The 20,169-nt window shown below is 40.3% G+C and overlaps 2 protein-coding genes and 1 long non-coding RNA gene across 3 annotated transcripts in view; 1 reads left to right on the top strand and 2 right to left on the bottom strand.

Annotated features, from left to right (window-relative positions):
- Window positions 1-6,339: 6,339 nt before the first annotated feature.
- Window positions 6,340-12,633, bottom strand: LOC307014099. The gene is made up of 6 exons (XR_013801152.1): window positions 12,495-12,633; window positions 10,272-10,437; window positions 8,687-8,963; window positions 7,572-7,619; window positions 6,795-6,838; window positions 6,340-6,416 (listed from the first exon to the last, which is right to left on the bottom strand). It is a non-coding gene; the product is annotated as an uncharacterized lncRNA (long non-coding RNA).
- A 4,700-nt stretch (window positions 12,634-17,333) lies between these two features.
- On the top strand, window positions 17,334-19,889 carry LOC307014098 (general transcription factor II-I repeat domain-containing protein 2A-like; the record flags this gene model as incomplete). Its single annotated transcript, XM_079641818.1, has 2 exons — window positions 17,334-18,603; window positions 18,786-19,889. The coding sequence occupies one exon, from the start codon at window positions 17,334-17,336 to the stop codon at window positions 18,597-18,599; it is 1,266 nt and encodes a 421-aa protein (XP_079497944.1). The 3' UTR covers window positions 18,600-18,603; window positions 18,786-19,889.
- The window catches only part of ufl1 (UFM1-specific ligase 1), a gene marked incomplete at its 3' end in the record, with an annotated part of 49,846 nt that continues 48,445 nt past the window's right edge, over window positions 18,769-20,169 (bottom strand). Inside the window, exon 20 of the mRNA XM_079645253.1 lies at window positions 18,769-18,801. Within this exon, the coding sequence (XP_079501379.1) occupies window positions 18,769-18,801 (33 nt within the window). The remainder of the gene's footprint in view (window positions 18,802-20,169) is intronic.

The following is a 20,169-nucleotide window of genomic DNA, read 5'->3' on the forward strand; positions in this document are numbered from 1 at the left end:
TCAATGATGACATGTATAGCCGCATGTCATCATTTCAGCGCTGGTTGTCTTGGTGGTGCCCAGCAAACAATGTGGGCTTCGTGAATAATTGGACAGCCTTCTGGGGAAAACCTGGTCTGATTAAGAGAGACGGCATTCATCCTACTTTGGAAGGTGCAAATCTCATTTCGGCAAACATTTCAGGGCTCTGTGGACTTAATCCATGACAAACTGGAGTTGAGACCAGGAGGCAGAGTCACAGTCTTACACGCTTCTCTGCGCTCTCTCCTAGGCAGTCATCCATAGGAATCCCGACCCCAATAAAATACCCAATATTAACGGTGTGTGTGTCTGCCCAAGGACAATTTAAGGTAAAACCTAATAGAGGTGTCATACATAATAACCTAATAAAAGTAAATGTAACAACTACTACAGTGCAACAAAACAGGAAGATTAAATGTGGTCTCTTAAACATAAGATCTCTAGCATCTAAAGCAATACTGGTAAATGATTTAATATCAGATTATAATATTGATATATGCTGTTTCACTGAAACTTGGTTGAGACATGAAGAATATGTCAGCATAAATGAGGCCACTCCACCCAGCCATATCAATACTCATATTGCCCGAGGCACGGGCCGAGGAGGTGGAGTTGCAGCAATCTTTGACTCAAGTTTACTTATCAATACTAAACAAAAATTAAATTATACCTCCTTTGAAAGCCTCATTTTCAGTCTTACGCATCCGACCTGGAAAACTTTGCAGCCAATCTTATTTGTTACAGTGTACCGTGCACCAGGTCCTTATTCAGAATTCTTATCAGAATTCTCTGAGTTTTTATCAGCTTTGGTACTTAAAACAGATAAAGTAATTATCGTAGGTGACTTTAATATTCATGTTGACGATGATAAAAATAGCCTTACTGTTGCATTTAACTCTATATTAGATTCTGTTGGTTTCTGTCAGAGTGTAAATAAACCAACCCACTGCTATAATCACACTCTTGACCTTGTTCTGACTTATGGTATTGAAATTGAGCAACTATTAGTCGAACCGCATAATCCTGCTTTATCCGACCATTTCTTAGTAACTTTTGAAGTACTGTTACTAGACTACAAAGCATTAGCCAAAAGCTCCTGCAGCAGAAACCTATCTGTTAGTGCTATAGCCAAATTTAAGGAAGAGATTCCACCAATACTTAACTCGATAGCATGTCTGCATGTAGGGGAGGAAACTTATACAAAATGTACACCACCCCAAATTGATCATGTTGTTGATAGTGCTACAGATGCGCTGCGAATAAAATTAGACTCTGTTGCTCCTTTGAAAAAGAAGAAAATAAAACAACATAGATTAGCTCCATGGCATAATGCCGAAACCCGCAAAATAAAGCAAAAGTCGAGACAACTTGAAAGGATATGGCGTTCCACTAAACTTGAAGAATCTCGTTTAATTTGGCATATTACTCTCAATGAATATAAGAAAGCACTGCGTAAAGCGAGAGCAGCATACTACTCTTCATTAATAGATGAGAATAAGAATAATGCAAGATTTCTTTTCAGCACTGTAGCCAGGCTGACAGAGAGCCACAGCTCGACTGAGCCTTCTATTCCCATAGCACTCAGTAGTAATGATTTTATGTGCTTTTTTAACGATAAAATTGTTACTCTTTGAAACAAAATCAATGACCTCTTGCCTTTGACCAGTATAGTGTTATCAACAGCTCCCGGAAACGTAAGTTCTAATAATATTACACTAGATAGTAAACTAGAATGCTTTTCAGCCATAAACCTTGAACAATTAAATTCAATGATTCTCTCTTCTAAACCATCAACGTGTATCTTAGACCCGATTCCAACTAAGCTGTTAAAAGAAGTTTTTCCATTAATTAGCACTTCTTTATTAAATATTATGAATATGTCTTTATTATCAGGCTATGTTCCAAAATCATTCAAAGTAGCAGTGATAAAACCGCTTCTTAAAAAGCACAACCTCGATCCAGAGGTTTTAGCCAACTATAGACCTATTTCTAATCTTCCGTTCCTCTCAAAAATTCTTGAGAAAGCAGTCGCAAAACAGCTGTGTGATTACTTAAGAAACTATGATTTATTTGAAGATTTTCAGTCTGGCTTTAGAACACAATATAGCACAGAGACAGCTCTGGTTAAAGTCACAAATGACATTCTAATAGCCTCTGACAAGGGACTTGTCTCTATTCTTGTCTTACTCGATCTTAGTGCTGCATTTGATACTATCGACCATGATATCCTATTGCAAAGACTAGAGCACTTAGTTGGCATACAGGGAACAGCTTTAGGCTGGTTTAGGTCTTATCTATCTGAAACGCTCTCAGTTTGTACGTGTCAACGATGAATCTTCCATGCAAACCAAAGTTAGCCATGGAGTGCCACAGGGCTCAGTGCTTGGACCTATTTTGTTCACCCTATATATGCTTCCGTTAGGCAATATTATAAGGAATCATTCTGTAAACTTTCATTGTTATGCGGATGATACTCAACTATATTTATCAATCAAGCCTGATGAAATTAATCATCTAAATAAAATTCAAGACTGCCTCAAGGACTTAAAAACGTGGATGACCTTAAATTTTTTGATGTTAAACACGACCAAAACTGAAGTTATTGTACTTGGCCCGAAGAATCTACGAAACAAATTATCTAAAGATATATTAACTATGGATGGCATTAATTTGGCCTCCAGTGAGACTGTAAGGAATCTTGGTGTTATATTTGATCAGGATTTATCCTTTAACGCCCACATAAAATCAATTTCAAGGACCGCCTACTTCCATCTACGTAACATTGCAAAGATCAGGCATATCTTGCCTCAAAACGATGCAGAGAAACTAGTCCATGCATTTGTTACTTCAAGGCTGGATTATTGTAACTCCTTATTATCAGGGTGTACCAAGAAGTCAGTCAAGTCGCTTCAGCTGATTCAAAATGCTGCAGCTCGTGTACTAACCAGAGTTAGGAAAAGGGACCACATTACTCCTGTTCTGGCTGCCTTACACTGGCTCCCTATAGAACACAGGATAGAATTTAAAATTCTTCTTCTCGCCTACAAAGCCCTTAATGGGCAGGCGCCATCTTACCTTAAAGAACTCATTATACCCTATTGTCCTACTAGGGCATTGCGTTCCAAGAATGCAGGGTTGTTGGTTGTTCCTAGAGTCTCTAAAAGTACAATGGGAGCCAGAGCCTTTTCTTATCAAGCTCCACTTTTGTGGAATCAGCTTCCAGTTTGTGTTCGGACGGCAGACACCCTATCCGTTTTTAAGAGTGCGCTTAAGACCTTCCTTTTTGATAAAGCTTATAGTTAGGGCTGATTAGATTCAGCCCCTAGTTTTGCTGATATAGGCTTAGTTTGTCGGGGGACATCTTACTTCTTCCTTCTCTCTGTCTATACCTGTGTACTCTCATGTTCCGATTAACCCAGCTTCCCCAAATGTCTTTCTTTTTGGTGTCTATATACGCCGGGATCCGGAGTCATGGATGATCCTGCGGTCCTGTGTCATGGATTGCGAGTCCTGGATCTTGAGTCGTGGCTGCGGTCCTGGATCATAAGTCCTAGATGGATATCCTCGTGGATTCATCTTCTTATTATACACACATGCATTTCAAAACATTTGGACTACCTATGTTGCAAATGTATTATCTTTTCAATTTACACACGGCATCTATTGCACGTCTGTCCGTCCTGGGAGAGGGATCCCTCCTCTGTTGCTCTCCCTGAGGTTTCTCCCATTTTTCCCTTTAAACTGTGGGGTTTTCTCTGGAAGTTTTTCCTTGTACGATGTGAGGGTCTAAGGACAGAGGGTGTCGTATTGTCATACTGATATTCTGTACAAACTGTGAAGTCCACTGAGACAAATGTAACATTTGTGATATTGGGCTATATAAATAAACATTGATTGATTGATTGATTGATTGATAAATAATAAAGCTCTTCTGACCTTAGCTGGCATGTGGGTATATATACCCACATGCCAGCTAAGGTCAGAAGAGCTTTATTTAACAGCTGGTCTTATGTTTGTGACCCCTCCGGTTGTAAATTGATAAGCCTGAAACATGCACTTGTCAAGGTTGAGAGGCAAATTTTGCAAATATGGCAGTAGCCATCGATCATCTTCAGATAAGATATACTTTATTGATCCCAAGTTGGAAATATTTGCGTTACATCAGCATGTGTAACAGTTGTAAATATGCAGTGGTGTTTATTTGTAAATCATTTAGTATAATCACACAAATTCTGTGTTTTATATTTAATAATTCTGTGTTCTTTATTTATTGAATGTTCAATACCTGACAAGGTCGGAGATGAACAACTTGGGTCGCAGGTTCCTCAACAGTGCATTACAAGACATCTATCAATATGTGTGTATACCTCCACCATTAAACTATCATATTCTGCACATTTCTTATACTATCTACATACATCTTATAAGAGTATAATACATATGTATAATATCAGTTAAAATAAGTGCTTGAACGTTAACATTGCAGGAAAGCAATATATTAGTACTTTGTCAGGCTTAATATTTATACCCCCAAAGCTTTTTTCTTATTCAAAATAAGACCTTAACCTAAAGTATTCTTTAATGCTTAAATAAAGCCTTATTAGTTTGTCTATCTGTGTCTCCTATTAATATCTAATAATAAAAATAATACATTTCAATAACGTGCTTTAACCACTAGGTGTCCCTTTCTATCAGCTGTGCACCGTTATGGTGTAAATATACCAATATACCGATTGGATCAAATATAAAAGTCAGCCGAATTAGTATTGATACTGCTAGGAGTTGACCGTCCGTCAACATGTGACCGGTTGGGAGTGAGAACGTGTTGTGTACAGAGTGATTGCAGTGGGCAGGAATGTTTTACTGTATCGGTTCCTGTGACAGCAGCAGCAGTCTGTTGGAGAAGGAGCTCCTTTCTGTCCAGGTGTGGGGGGGGGGGGGGGGGGGGGGGGTTATCTGTCTGTCCAGCTTCAGGTGGAGAGGATGGGTGGGGTTACCCATGATGGAACCAGAATAAGATTTTTTTGGCTTACTCGCCTTTCATCGTAGTGGAAAATGTTGTCATATGCAATATGTTTGGATAGTTTCACCATTGAAATGCGTTTGATAACACTAGGTGCTCTACTGCCAAAATTGTGGCCCCAAAAAAATATCAACTATTCATTTGTATGGCATCCAGAGCTTCCACATTTTAGGGAATATGTTTTTTGATTTAAAATATCATCAATGTCATAAGCAATGGTTACATTAAAACCCTCCTATTGTAATCGTTTCCCCCCCTTACTTTGGTGTTCGCGGTCAAATTTGACCGGTCCTGTTTTAACTGTTATTACATTAACACAAAAACCATGAATCATCGCCAAATTTCATTAATTTCATCAACATCGTATGTTGAGTTGGCACCTCAGCTCAAAACATACAAAAACACAGAAGAATAGAAAGTTAACCCATTGAAATGATATGAGAGCAGTGCTACAAACTACAATTCCCATTAGATACGCGCCCAACAATCGTTACGAAGTACACAGAGCTGACATATTTGTAGTTCTTCCGGCGTGTGTGCGTGGAGTCGTTCGACTTGTCTTGCGTTGACGGCCGTATAGGCTCTATTCCCTTTCAGAAATCCGTCAATCGGCGCGATCCGAAACCAAACCCTGTGTTTAAAAAAATATAAAATACAAATTTGCACTTTTACCTCCTTAGCAACGGCAGTATCGTTTGGGTGGCGATCTGAGTTCGGGTACCGTATCTGTGACGTGACAAAGGGTCGCCGTGACAACGTGGTGATGAGATGTGGATAACTTTCCAGATAAAGAACATCCTGATACTCAAGTTGTGGTTTTCAATAAGTGAAAAAGAAAATTCAAAGTAATCACTACCATTTTAATATCTCAAGCATTTGTCCCCAAAAGCTTTCAAATGTAGTAGCAAAACCACTGATCCAAATCAGGATCATTTTAATTAGGCTTATAATTAAATGATATAATAATAATACATTTTATTTTTAGAGCGCTTTTCTGAAACCCAAAGACGCTTTATATGCAAGCCTACCTCCAAAGCGTTATACTTCGGAAGTGAAACAAATTAGATAAGGCAGTGGATGGCAAAGTACCAGATTTCACACATGAATATGCTTAAAATAGGTTATGGTGTTCCGATCACTGACAATGAAATCATGTAGTATTTCAACTGTAATTTCCTAAAAAGTCAAATGCATTTTGGTGGAGGTTTTCATCTTATTTCTAATAGAAACATATTAAATATGACTCAAATGGAGCATATAAACAAGAGAACAAACGTGCAAAAACAAAACTGGTGTTCAAATAACAGATTTTATTTTTATGCATTATCCCGGAGAATTCTTCGGCTGCCAGGAATGAGCCCAATCCTTGCCACTGAAAACAGAATGGAATAATGTTAGTTACAGTTACTGATTTCTTCTTTCCGAAAAGCATAAACCATGTGTGAAGCAATCATCTTATAACTCAATTTATATAAGTAAATGTTTCATTTACCATTTAGAAAAAGTGAACATAGAAATGAAAACAAATGTTCTAACAAACAATAAAAACAAACACATACATTAACAACAATGAAGTTAAACAATCATTTGTTCCTACACTACTTCCGCTGCTTCAGAATAACAGCAGTGAAATATATAAGAGGACTGGTGGTAGATTTGGATGTTTTGCATTTGTTAAATATAATGTGTTTGTTCTCCAACATGGGACTACATCAGATGACATGAAGCCAAGTAACTGGAAGATATATACCATACTGGACAGGGCTCCCACTCCACCAACATTTCTGCTTTTCCCTATCAAGAGAAGAAAACAAATCTCTAATTTCGGAAAGACCAAACGCATATGAGCTATTTAGCAAACAATTGTGTTGGAAGTTTGTAAATCATAAAGCACACCCTATGCATTACTTTTATTCCCGTCTAACCTTTCTCATTCTTTCTTTTATTACACTCCTGATGGGGAAAGTTTCTAGGCGAGTGTGGTAGGAGCAATCTTTGAACATCAAAGCAGGTTCCACATACTGTACAGTATCAGTCATATTAGAAATAAAATAAATACAACTATGAACACTTAAGTAGCAACCAGACTTGCATGATGAAAAGTGACCACACTGTTATCACTGGTCAAAAGTTACTGTATACATCATTGAAATGGAACCAAGCTGCTCTCAGTCCTAACATGGGATGCTTGTTTGAATGGCCATACCACTGCTGAGCCTGAGATGACCAAAGAAAATACTGCACTGCTGCTTCCTTTACTGCCTAGCATTCTCATCACCACTTTATCAACTATGACTGTATGTATTTTAGTCTAATTAGACAATTAAAGCCCTTTGGATTTTTGGATAATGTATCAGTTATAGTTATTAGTCACAATATAGAATTGTTAACTCACTGAAGAAGCATCAATCACTGCGTTTACATGCACTTTGCTAAAGTACATGTCGATAGATTTATTAGAATACCAATCAATTGGACTCATGCAAATGTTTATAATCAGTCAAAATACTTAATACTGTTAATATACCTGACTTTTTCTACTGTACTGTGTCCCTCACGGACCCTGTCCTGACAGCTGTGGGTTGAAGAAGAAATGTTACTATATACATACAGTATACCAAGTTAAGCTTAAACTCAAGTTTCAAAATACATCCCACAAATGCAGCATCACATGATGCAATAGGTGTTAGGTACAGATATTTTGTTGTTATTGCGATTTAATTGAGGTTGATCTATGAAGTCTAGGTGTTTTGTTGTCTTGCCTATATAATTGACTCCATACTTTATGTGTAAGGAATCGTTTGATAAATATTAACATGTTGTGCTATGTTAAATGAATTTAACTTTGATTCAAAAACCTAAGTTTATTCCCCGTATGTTCATTATGGGACAGTGTCGTATCTAAATGCAGTTCTTGAGTATAACATTTAAATATGCTGCATGACGTTGTTGCATGAGTTGCTTCGAAGTTTACCCCTATGGTCAGGGATTGCTTTAGGTAGACCACAATATTAATGATATCAACCTCTCGTACAATATATGGACATGAGCCAAATCATTTTGATGTAATCGACCTACTGCCCAACGCTACAATGTAAGACCCTTTCTGTGTGTAAACCAAATCACATAGGAGTTTTATTTTGTGATTTATCAAATGTAAAGTAAGCCTGCTGTTGCTTTGCATTTTTGTGTGAAAAAGGTATAACCATATAGTAACCACATGTCTGTTCAGGAATGAAAGACTGTATTTTTCTAAACGTTTAATATTTATTTATATCCGAGTACCTAAGGATATACACATACACAAGTATCCCATTTTCCTTTCATATTTATGAAGTTGTAGGTGAAAATGTTATTTAGATTAAGCTATTGTTGTTATTATTATTTACCTATTGGAACAATCATTATTCCCAAAAATGCAAGAAGTGCAATTAGGTGTTTTGAGATATTGTAGAAGCATGACTTGTCAACAAGTTACCTACAATAATTTTTTAGGAAAATATCGGAAAACATTCTTGACTTTTATAAATATAAAAGCTGCAAATCTCAGAGAACAAATGTCACTGTGTGTGCTGTGTGCTCTGCATGTGTGACCATTAAAGAGGGTTTCATCCCTCCGATTCTATCTATCTATTTTATTACCTGGCCCCTCCGTGGTGGTAGCCTGTCTCACATCATCCCCCTGGGGCTGCTCCTCCTGCCCCACCTCTATGATGGTGCACTGCTTCACGGGGGGTGGGGGGGGTCTTCAGCACCTCCACCTGCACGGTGCTTGTCTCTGGCACCAGGCTCTCTGTGGTGCCTGCCTCCTGCCAGTTGTTTTCTGGTTCAGATGGGTCACAGGGTGTGAGGTTCAGCGTGACTGTCTCTTCCTCAGGATCTTCCGCAACCCCCTGGCCAGTGGAGTCCTGTGTCCAACCTGTGCAAGTTAAACAAATGTTGGTCTTGACTGGCTTAAGACAAAGAGGTTAACTCATATATCTAGAAATAAGAAATACAGCGTGCTTAAGGTATGTTTCCAGACAGGATCAAAAATATACTCGTCATGTCATAGGACTGTGTGCAGTCAAAGTTAATAGCAGAGAAATAGTGGTATTTATCCAGTCAACCATTTATGGTTTTGTTTTTGCGATATTATTCTTCGGATTTGTGTCTACATTCCATGTGATGTGACATGTCAATTTGTCGGTAGACAACATATAGACGTGTGCATGTATGTTCCCTTACATTATTTACATCCACACATTTTGTTCAGAATTTATGAGACTGACGCAAACGTGTTTTGCATAAGTGCAATCAAATAAGTAGCAAGTCGCTTTGGATAAAAACATAAATGTAATGTAAAGGGACCTCTGGATGCACTGGATAACTGCTTTTGTTTACAACCCGAGAAACATGACCTTAATACAGAACTGCCAAACTGAATATGTGGTCAACTGGGATCGTCTTCATGTATTGTGCTCTTACCATTAACCTCAAAATATTTCTCCCTTTTGGGCGTTGATAAAGGAAACCGTTTAGGAACGGTTTGCTAAAAGGAAATTACTTAAGGGATGGCTCAAGCCTAAACATACATTTCAGTCATCAAACCTAACTACCTTGACATTAACAACTTTACAACTTTCAATTTGTATACAATGAATGCGCAAGTGGTAGCACAATACCCCAAAATGGTTTTTCAAATTCACGTAAACTTGCCTAACTATTTCCTGATAAATAACAGTTAAATGTCCACAAGTCCCCTCTGCAGAGTAAGCCATGTCTCATTAGGCTACATACTCAGTGTTTAAAAATGTATTTATTGTATGTAGTTTGCTGAAATAATAAACAGTCAAATGTTGTCCATAACCCTAAATATTTTTCAATTACTTTCAACTTTTGTAATAGTTTGCAGCTAAATATAGTGACAGTTAACAGGTAGAAAGGATGTGTGTTAGTTGTCTCACAAAAATATAGTTTGCCAAACCCAAATAAATGGCTCGAATGACTGCTTTCTGGCTGTATCAAAGGATAAATACTGGATCAAGTTGTTGTCCCACAAGATTTGGATGGATTGAAAACAGTCACTGTAAGTTGTTGTTAACTTAACTGACTTTATTAAATGAGTTGATCCAAACTCATTCCATATAACTGTGTTGGTTATAAGGAAATGTTAAGCTCTCCATTGATACAAACATTTTGTGTACACAATACTGTGAACTGTGAAGATATAGTGCAAGCATCTCACCTTCACAAAGGTAATCATAAAAAGCGCCTATCTTGTCAAGGTAATCCTGGGCATAGGCGGTCAGTGTGCAGCGAGGGGTTAGGATTTCACATTTGACGTCCTTCTTCCTGGTCTCCTTGCCAAGAAGCAGCACTGGTTTAAAGCCAATGGCATGGAGTTTCTCAAGCTGTAATGACAAAATAATATATTTACTGTTTAAAGAAATGGAAAGGAAACATCAACAACAACTATATAACTACAACTATAACATTACTGATGACAGCATCTAGTTGTATGCCATTCATAAACCTAGATGCTGAGTTAAGCTTTTGCAGAATCATGTATTTACCAGGAAGTGTTACACAGTAGAAGCAGAAAATATTTTATTGACAAACACAAAATACAAATAAATCAGTATCCTGAGTCCCAGTTCAAACCCTGATAATCTTAAAGTTAAAGTACAATAAGATACAAATGTGTGACCACTCAACAATTAACAGTAAACACTTACAATGACTATTGCATAATTAAAAATGTAACACAATCCAAGCATAGCTTGACACTGTTGAAATTGAAATTGCGTGCTACGATGTAAAACGTTCCCGTATGTTGTGGCTGCAGTCGTAAGAGTAATATAGAGTAGTAACATACAATTATGTAGTCTTATTAAAGGTGGGGTAGGTAAGTTTGAGAAACCGGCTCGAGATACACTTTTTGTTATATTCCATGGAATGCTCTTAACATCCCGATAGCAATGAATATCTTAAGTGCTTTGACAAAAAATCCATTAAAAAATGTCATCTGTGGAAGCCGTAATACTGTAAAAAGCACGACCAATTATCTGAGCCGGCCCGGCTAAAGTAACTGAATGGCCTACCTGCCTGTCAGCCTTCCATCTGTGCACAAACTTATCTCGTGCCCTCATTGGTCATGTGCACGTTTGTGTGTGTTGGAGGAGGGGCTCTATAAGGAAGTGGCAGATTTTCTCGGGTTGTGTATTTTCAAATTCTAGCGATTTCGAGCCGGTTTTTCAAACTTACATACCCTACCTTTAAGGTCTAAAAGTGTGTACATAAGCAAGAATGGAACATGACATAATCTTCGATTTCTCGTTGCATGTAGGGCCAGTAAAACCGGTCCCGTACCAAAGATGTAGTCCTGTCTGCACCTTGATGGCCCATTTCATCATGGAGCTCCTTTAATACTGTACTTTTGTGCTTTTCTGGAAGCACAAGCTGTGTTCTGTTTGAAGTTTTCCTGTCCAAACTCCACTCTCATTCATCTCCAACTTGTCCCACTCTCTTAGCAGACATAAGATTTGTGAACTGAGTTGTTTGAGTTCTGAGCCTGATGGCTTCTTTTCTGCCAGCTTGTACTGAATCACTGCTCCAACATTGGGATCATTTCTTTGGTCATGTTTGATCTGTCCTATTGTCAATGGAATGATGGATGCGTCTACAGTTAATGCTGCACAACTTAATGAGACACCCATGGACCATGACACACTGGATTCATCCTGGTTCTCCACTGCTTGTGTAGCTGCTCCAATCACATCATATGACATTTCCTCTGTACACTCATCCATGAATACTTCCACGTCCAAAGGCATTCTGGACAGACTGTCAGCATCAATGTTTTCCTTACCAGGACGGTATTTAATTATGAAATGGAAGTCTGCCAGTTCTGCTACCCATCGACAACCTGTTGCATTCAGTTTGGCAGTGGACAGTACATATGTAAGTGGGTTATTGTCACTGTAGACGGTGAAGAATGGTGCATAGTATAGGTAATCACGGAATTTTTCTGTGATTGCCCATTTGAGGGCAAGAAACTCTAATTTGCCTGAGTGTAGATTGTAATTTTTCTCTGCTGTTGTTAAAGTACGTGAACCATAAGCAATCACACAAAGCTTTCCATTTTGCTTTTGGTACAATACTGCCCCCAATCCCTGGTTGGAAGCATCGGTATGGAGGACAAATGGCTGTGAAAACTCTGGGAAACCTAGAACAGGAGGCTGCGAGAGACAGTCTATCAACTGTTCCAATATTAACTGATGCATGTCAGTCCATTTGATGGGTGTGTTGGATGAAACTCCTCTACTGTTTCTTTTTGTTTTCGTTTTTTTCAGCATTTCAGTTTCTGTAGGTGCTTTAAGCAGGTCATACAAGGGACAGGCAATACGTGAAAAATCTTTGATATACTGCCTGTAATAACTTAATAGTCCCATTATTGCTCTTAACTCACCGATAGTTCCTGGGTGTTTGTTTTTCAGGGCCGTTACTGCAGCAGTATCGGCAGGGTCCACTCTATTTCCCTCAGCAGACACAATTCTTCCAAGGTAACGTACTTGTGTTTTAAACAGGTCACACTTTCCGGGCTTTAGTTTTATCCCATGCTCCCTCAGCCGTTGCAGCACCCTTCTGACAGCATTGATATGATCCTCAAATGTCCTGCTAAACACAAGAACATCATCAAGATATGGCACACATATTTCATCCCTTAAGCCCTCCAAGCACTCTTCCATGCAGCGCTGGAATGCTGCAGGGGCATTCATGAGTCCAAACGGGATTCGTACCCACTCATAAAGGCCCCAGGGGGTCACAAAGGCTGTTAGGTGTCTACTGTCTTTGGCCATGAAACCCTGGTGGTATGCCTTACCCTGGTCCAGCAGTGAAAAGAGTGTGTTTCCTCCCAGGTTATCCATAATGTCCTGTACTCTGGGGATGGGATGGCGATCTGAGTGGGTTTTCCTGTTGAGCTCCCTGTAGTCAATACATAAACGTAGAGTTCCGTCCTTTTTTCTTACGCAGACGATTGGAGAGGAGTAGGAAGACATGGACTTTTCAACCCACCCTTGTGCTATCAAGTCCAGTAAGTAATCTTTCATCTCCTTGTATAAGGGTTTTGGAACAGAGCGGTAGGCTCTTGACACTGGCTCAGCATCTTGTAGTGAAATCTTCATTTGCAAGTTTTCCACACAGCCTATGTCGTCATCAGACTTGGAAAATGAGTCTGATTCTTCTCTTAGCATCTGACTGACTATTTGTCTCTGGTGTTCATCAAGGTGAGTCAAATCCACAGGAGGATCCCACTGCTCATGCACAGGGGGGCTTTCACTGGAGATCTGGGCGTTGACATGGTGGATTGATGCAGCAGGTTTTTGTTCTGTTTTAAATATGTAAGCACATATGTTTTGCACACTAACAATAATTCTTGGGACTGTATCTGCCTTCACGGACACAAGAGTATCACAAAACTCTAATCCTTCAGGCCATTGTGGGTTCTCATTTGGCTCAAAAACCAGAGTTTTATCCTCTTTGAAAAATGGAGCCTGTACTCGACACTCGAGTTGAATGGAGTTACGTTTAGGCACACTAACTCTCTCATTTGCTGTTCTTACGTTATAGTCACATGTCTGTCCTACACTCACAGCATTAATAAAGGCTTTTGCTTTGTTTTTTCGAAGATGAGGAAAGGCAATTTTTACTGCCTGTACAAGCTTCTCTTTATCCCCATGTCTTTTCTGGCCTGGCTGACTGGCTATCACAAGGTGCTCAATGACATTAAAGCCAATAATGGGACACTGCTGTTGGTTACCTTTTAGCACTAGCATGGGTATTAGCAACTCGGTATCACTTGCAGTAAGTTTAGAGGACACTTCAAGCCAACCAACATATGGCATTTCTGTACCATTGGCCGCTTCAATTTGTAAAGAGTCTATAGGGTCAATAAGCTCTGCTACATCTCTTAGCGGTACATCAGTTAGATGGCTTTCTTTCCATACCTCATCTATAGCACAAATTTGTGAGGCTGTATCCCAGAGGGCCTGAGTTTTCTGTTCGTGTAGGAAACACCTGATGAGGCACTTTTTCCCTACTAACTCTCTCACAGTAGCTGTTTTTTCTTTTGCAATATTTTGTTTGTGCTTGGATTTGTCATGTGACTGTGTCGCTTTCTTAATACCTGAACATGTGTATGTCTTACAATGCCTTTTGTGTGCAGGCCAATGGTTCTCCTGACATTCTTTAGAACAATACAGTGTAATTTTGCAAGTTGAACAGTATTGTAGTTCCCTACTCTTTTTCTCTTCATTGCAATTTGCACAAGATTGGGACTTATCTGTGTGGCCGGTTGCTGCATGTCCCATGGGAGCAACCCCTCTTAGTTTAAAGGGCTCCGCCTATTGGGTCCCTCTACCCTCTGTGCCTTACAACCTGCTCTGAAATGTTCACTGCTTCCACATCTAAAGCAATGCTGACAGTACTCTTCGCCTGCATGAGTACAGGAAACACACCTAGGTCGGGGGCGTGGTGCTGGGTAGTATCGCTGCGGTGCATACCCTTGTTGAAACTGAGCCGTTTCTCTTACTCGTGCCGGGTGGAATGCCGGTCGGTACTCCTGCACTGCTGCTGGTGGCTGCTGGTGGTACACGCTGTTGGCATTGAATTCAGCCCTATAGGGAGAGGGTTGTTGGGGTGAAAACACAGGATAAGGGGCGGAAATATTAGCTGGTTCTCTGCTTGGTGAGGGATGCTGTGGGGGTGCAGATGTGGCCGTTTGGATCGTTTCTCTGATTTGGGAGACCTCAGCTCTCAGGGCTTGCAACAGCACCATGTCAGAGCGCATTCCTTTGATTTATGACAGCAGATCAGTGGGCAGAGTAACTGTGTTTTGCTGGCTGGTGCTTTTCATTTCCACCGGAACTTCAGTGGACTTGACTGTATTCACATTTGTTACTCGTGATGGGGCAGCAAGTTTCTTTTTATCCTGTCTCTCTTTTTCATTGGTGTACGCAATGTTCACTTTCTCCAGCAGCAGCTCATCCGAAGTACTTATCTGCATGAGGAGAGGCTGCAGGTCACTTTTAATATTGTCATTCTGTAGACCAGTCAGGACAGTATGCATGAAGAGACTCTGGACTAGTGCTGGGTCATATTTTAGGTTTGACTCGGCTTCTTGAGAAGCAAACAGGATTTTCTGTCTCATGTCCATAGTTCTAATCAGGAAGTTTTGAGGCGTTTCTTTACTACTCTGAACCTCAGAGGTGAGTTGTTTGTATAACTCTGTGGCACCTTTCTCCTGGTAATGAGACCTGAGAATTCGGCGAAGGGCAGGCAGTGTAAGGTTTTCCTTCCCTTCAAGGTAACTCCGTAACTGCAGGCCTGGTGTGATGGCACGGATTACAGCATCAATGATCTCTGACTCTGGGTAGCCCTTACTAAAGCCATTTTCAATTTGTCTGGCCAGACTAGAAAATGTGAGCCTATCTTTTTGTCCTGGCTCGCCTATTTGGCCTGCGATCTTAAGATCTTTGCGCCACATAGAACTACTGGGGAGTACTTGGGCCAGATTTCTTTCTGGGGGGCTGAACCCGGCAGGGTGGTTCATGCTTGTGTTCATTAGGTCATGCATTGCATTTTCTTTTTCTTGTAATGACAACCTTAGTGCCTCTACCTACTTCTGGAGATCTTCCCTTTTGACACTGTCATGTACATTTGTTGTAATTTTGGCTTTGTCTATGATATCCTGCACATTAAGAAGTTCGGACATGCCTTCATCCTCTAGCTCGGCCATTTCTTCACGTTCATTATGCTCTGTGACATGAGAAATTAATTGACTGCGAGATTTACCAGTCACATGCACATTATCCGGTCCTGAAATCTCCAGTTCATTGCACACTTTAATCAGTTGTTCTACAGTCAGTGTATACAATGCACCTGTAATGTCCAGCTGCAGCTTCTCCAATTCAGCCTCCATTGTATCAGAGAAGTGGGCAGAAATAGCAAATGAGGGTTTATCTTACTTAATTAGGTTTTTTTGCTGCTCCCTAGTGGTGACTTTTCACACTTCAGGATGCAGGTTACCAACGTTGTCTGAAAACGACCTCGACTGCCTTTCCAAGCTCCTTTCTCCGATGACTGGGTTGTTTAAGGGGATGATTGATCAGAGGATTCCACTAACAACTCAGGGATGGTCCTCAAATCAAATCTCCCAGCAGCGCCTCCAAATGTTATGGTTCTAATATGGGGAAAATATAAGACAAAGGAAACAGAGACGATGTTAGCTTGCTTCAAGTCTTATGTATTATGCCCGCCAACAACATGGTACACATAGCACGCTGTATAATACAGAACATGGATTCTTGATATAAAACAACCACTAACAATGCGCGTACTGCAAACATACATCCAATTTAACACACAAGATGTCACTTTTTAAATGCACAGTACAAACATACATATCCAAATTAACACCCAAACTCCCCTTCTTGGAGCTAAACTACACTATCATAGCTAGCTGCGCTAGCATAGCTAACGGCGCTCGCAAAGCTAGCATACACAGCTACAACAATTACAGAACCTAGAGAAACCCTCCAAAAATACCTCTAACAACTATCACTATTCATATTAATATTATACACAGTCAGTCTACATATATAACGTTTCTCACGGATGAACTCACCTAATATGGGGAAAATATAAGACAAAGGAAACAGAGACGATGTTAGCTTGCTTCAAGTCTTATGTATTATGCACCCGCGGCAAGCAACACGCGCCCTCTGCTGGACAGACCCGGAAGGTCATCAACCATGACTTATATCTATTACAGACCAGCGACTATTTTTTTGTTCAGTATAAGGACCGTGCCGTTTGCATTATCTGTAAAGAGAGTGTGGCGGTTTTCAAGGAATATAATCTTCGTCGTCACCACGAAACCCGCCACAGTGACTTTGCTAGCTTGCGAGGGCAAGCAAGAGCAGACAGAATTCGCAGAATGAAAGGCGGACTGGCAGCACAACAACAAACATTAATTCGCCAAACCCAGGTAAACCACGCTGCTGTTCGAGCTAGCTTCAAGGTAGCTCACATACTAGCTACCCATGGGAAGCCCTTCACTGATGGGGACTTTGTTAAAAAATGCATCCTTGCTGTGGCCGAGGAGGTGTGTCCCGACAAGAGAGAGGCAGTCAACGGTGTGAGTCTCTCCGCGACTACTATGACCAGGTGAGTAGAAGAATTGGGGGACAACGTTTATGAGCAGCTGAACGAGAAAGCGTCACAATTCAAGTTTTTTGCTTTGGCCATGGATGAGAGCAATGATGTGCAGGACACAGCACAACTGCTCATTTTTATTCGTGGGATTAGCGAAAGCTTTGAAGTGTCTGAGGAGCTGGCAGCATTAAAAAGCCTCAAAGGAACTACAACAGGAGAGGATATTTTTGTCCAAGTGTGCAAAACAATGGAAGAGTTGGGTCTAGACTGGTGTAAATTTGCCAGCATCACTACGGATGGCGCACCTAGTATGGTTGGCACGACAAGGGGGCTAGTAGGGCGCTTGAACAGCGAATTCGAGGAACGAGGTCTCACTCCCCCACTACAAGTCCACTGTCTGATTCACCAGCAAGCCCTATGCTGCAAAGTTTTGAAGTGGGCGTCTGTTATGAAGGTGGTTGTGCACTGTGTCAACTACATCCGAAAAAATGGTCTGAAACACAGACAGTTCCAGGCCTTCCTCTCCGAGCTTGAGTCTGCCTATGAGGATGTGCTGTACTACACAGAAATCCGGTGGTTAAGCCGAGGCAAAGTGTTGCGCCGTTTCTACGACCTGCTACCCGAAATCAACACCTTCCTGCAGTCTAAAGGTGAAACAGTACGAGAGCTGACCGAGCCAGAATGGAAATGGGACCTCGCATTTTTAACAGATGTGACTGAAATGTTGAACCACCTTAACGTGCAGCTCCAAGGCAAGCTAATCAGTGACCTGTATTCCCACATCAAAGCGTTCGAGGTCAAACTAGTGCTGCTTGTGAGACAGGTCGAAAAGCTGGACTTTACGCATCTCCCTGCCACCCAGAGCTACTGCGCTGAGAAACCACCTGTCCCGTTCCCAGTCGAAAAGTGCAAGGATGCACTGGAAATGCTGCAGGGGCAGTTCAGTGTGCGGTTCCGTGAGCTTCATGTCAACGGTAAAGAAATACGTTTGTTCCAGAACCCCTTTGCTGCCGACATAAATGATGCCCATCCCTCTCTTCAGTTTGAACTAGCCGAGTTGCAGAATTGTGATATCCTTAAAGATGCGTTCAAGCTTGACAGTCTCATTGAGTTCTATGCTTTGCTCCCAGGGGAAACCTACCCAAACATCAAACAGCATGCAATGAAGATGTCCACAGTTTTTGGCAGCACCTACATCTGTGAGCAAACCTTTTCCCGCATGAAGCAAACCAAGAATACAACAAGGAACAGACTCACAGATAAACACTTGCATCAGACCTTGAGACTGGCTACCACTAGACTGCAACCAGACATTGAACTTCTCATCAGCCAGAAGCAAACACACAGTTCACACTGATACGGTAAGCACACTGATTTGAACAATTACTGATTTTAATTGCTATAAATATGAAATGTGAAGGCTCTTCTTAATTTGCTACATATGTTGTAAAATTATGTCACAGAGAAAAGCAGACAGCAGCATGTCTTGCCATTTACTGAATATGGTGCTTCTTGTGTTCAATCCGTCATCCCTCCATGCCAGGGCTCCAGAAGGCACTCTGAAGTGAGGAGAGGAGATTGATGTTGCTGATCCCATCCCAAAGACAGCACAATTCATCAACAAGTACAAATCCAGCTCACCTACATATAGGCTACTGATTTTGATTGCCATTATTCTGTACTATTGTTGTGCTTTAGTTTTGAGCCTACACTGCTCATGTCCTTTTCACCTTGACCTAAAAAAAATGTTAACTGAACATGCTCACCTGGATAGGCATAAGAGTTAGCTAGTTCTATTAGCCTACTCATGTTATTATAATTTTGATGTTTTTTATTTATTTATTTATTTTATAGGCCTATTTATTTGACCTTTATTAAGTGCTGCACACAATTATTATTATTATTATTATTATTATTATCATCATCATCATCAGGCCTACCTATAATTTATAATTTTGAACTCACCTTTGCCAGTGTCAATCACCTCAACTAGGCAGATGTTTCTTACCTTGACAGCTTTGATGTTATTTTTATTAGAAAACAAATAAATGGAATATCTGTGGTATTTCAAATTAAAGCAAAGTGTGAAGACTCAATTGCTACTTTTGTAAACCACTAGTAAAGATGGTAAACAAATATGTGACAGGAATCAAGTGTTGATATAGTAGAGTGGAAGTAGTAGTGGGGATGGCTGTGCCGGGCTAGTAATCTCTTCTACACAATGAGGAGACTCGGCCCCGGCCCCCATCACAGTCAGGAACAATAATGTGGCCCCCAGAGAAAAAAGTTTGGTGACCCCTGGTGTAGATCAATGTATGGGTTTGTGGTGTGGGTACGGGAGCTGCAGGAGAGAACAGAAAAAGTGAATTATGTAGTGAAACTAGCTTTTTTAAATGCACATTGTGACGGTTTAACTACTTTAGACAGACTGAGTTCATTTAGGTGTTTCCTGTTTCATACGCGTAACAAGCACATGGACGTGGACTATGCCCCTCCCCCCCAAACATATATTAAAATGTCGGCCAGCGTTAGTACTGTCATGTGTAAAACAAAAGCGATTAAGATAAAGTATAACTCACACTTTAACACCGACGTATGTAGCCGTAATTAAGACAAATATTTTTCACATACCACTTATGAGCTGATATAAATGTAGCTAAACTAGTTTAAGCTTATGTTGAACGTGAGCTAGCTAGCTAGCCGCCCGCAAGAATAATTTCACATTAATGTTGCTTTGCTGAAATGCGAAAGCATTTCTCAGACTTAGAACAGTTCAGTATGTATAATGAACCATGCGAGTAAAGGCTTAAAAAAAGCCCCAATTATTAAATCTAAGCAAAACATGTATCAGACTTTAGTAATTTCATTTAATTTCAAACCTTTATTTAGACAGATTGGTCCCTTGAGATCATCGATCTCATTTACAA

The sequence above is a fragment of the Notothenia rossii genome (assembly GCF_949606895.1).
Source record: "Notothenia rossii genome assembly, chromosome: 8".
In the NCBI taxonomy this organism is placed as follows: domain Eukaryota; kingdom Metazoa; phylum Chordata; class Actinopteri; order Perciformes; family Nototheniidae; genus Notothenia; species Notothenia rossii.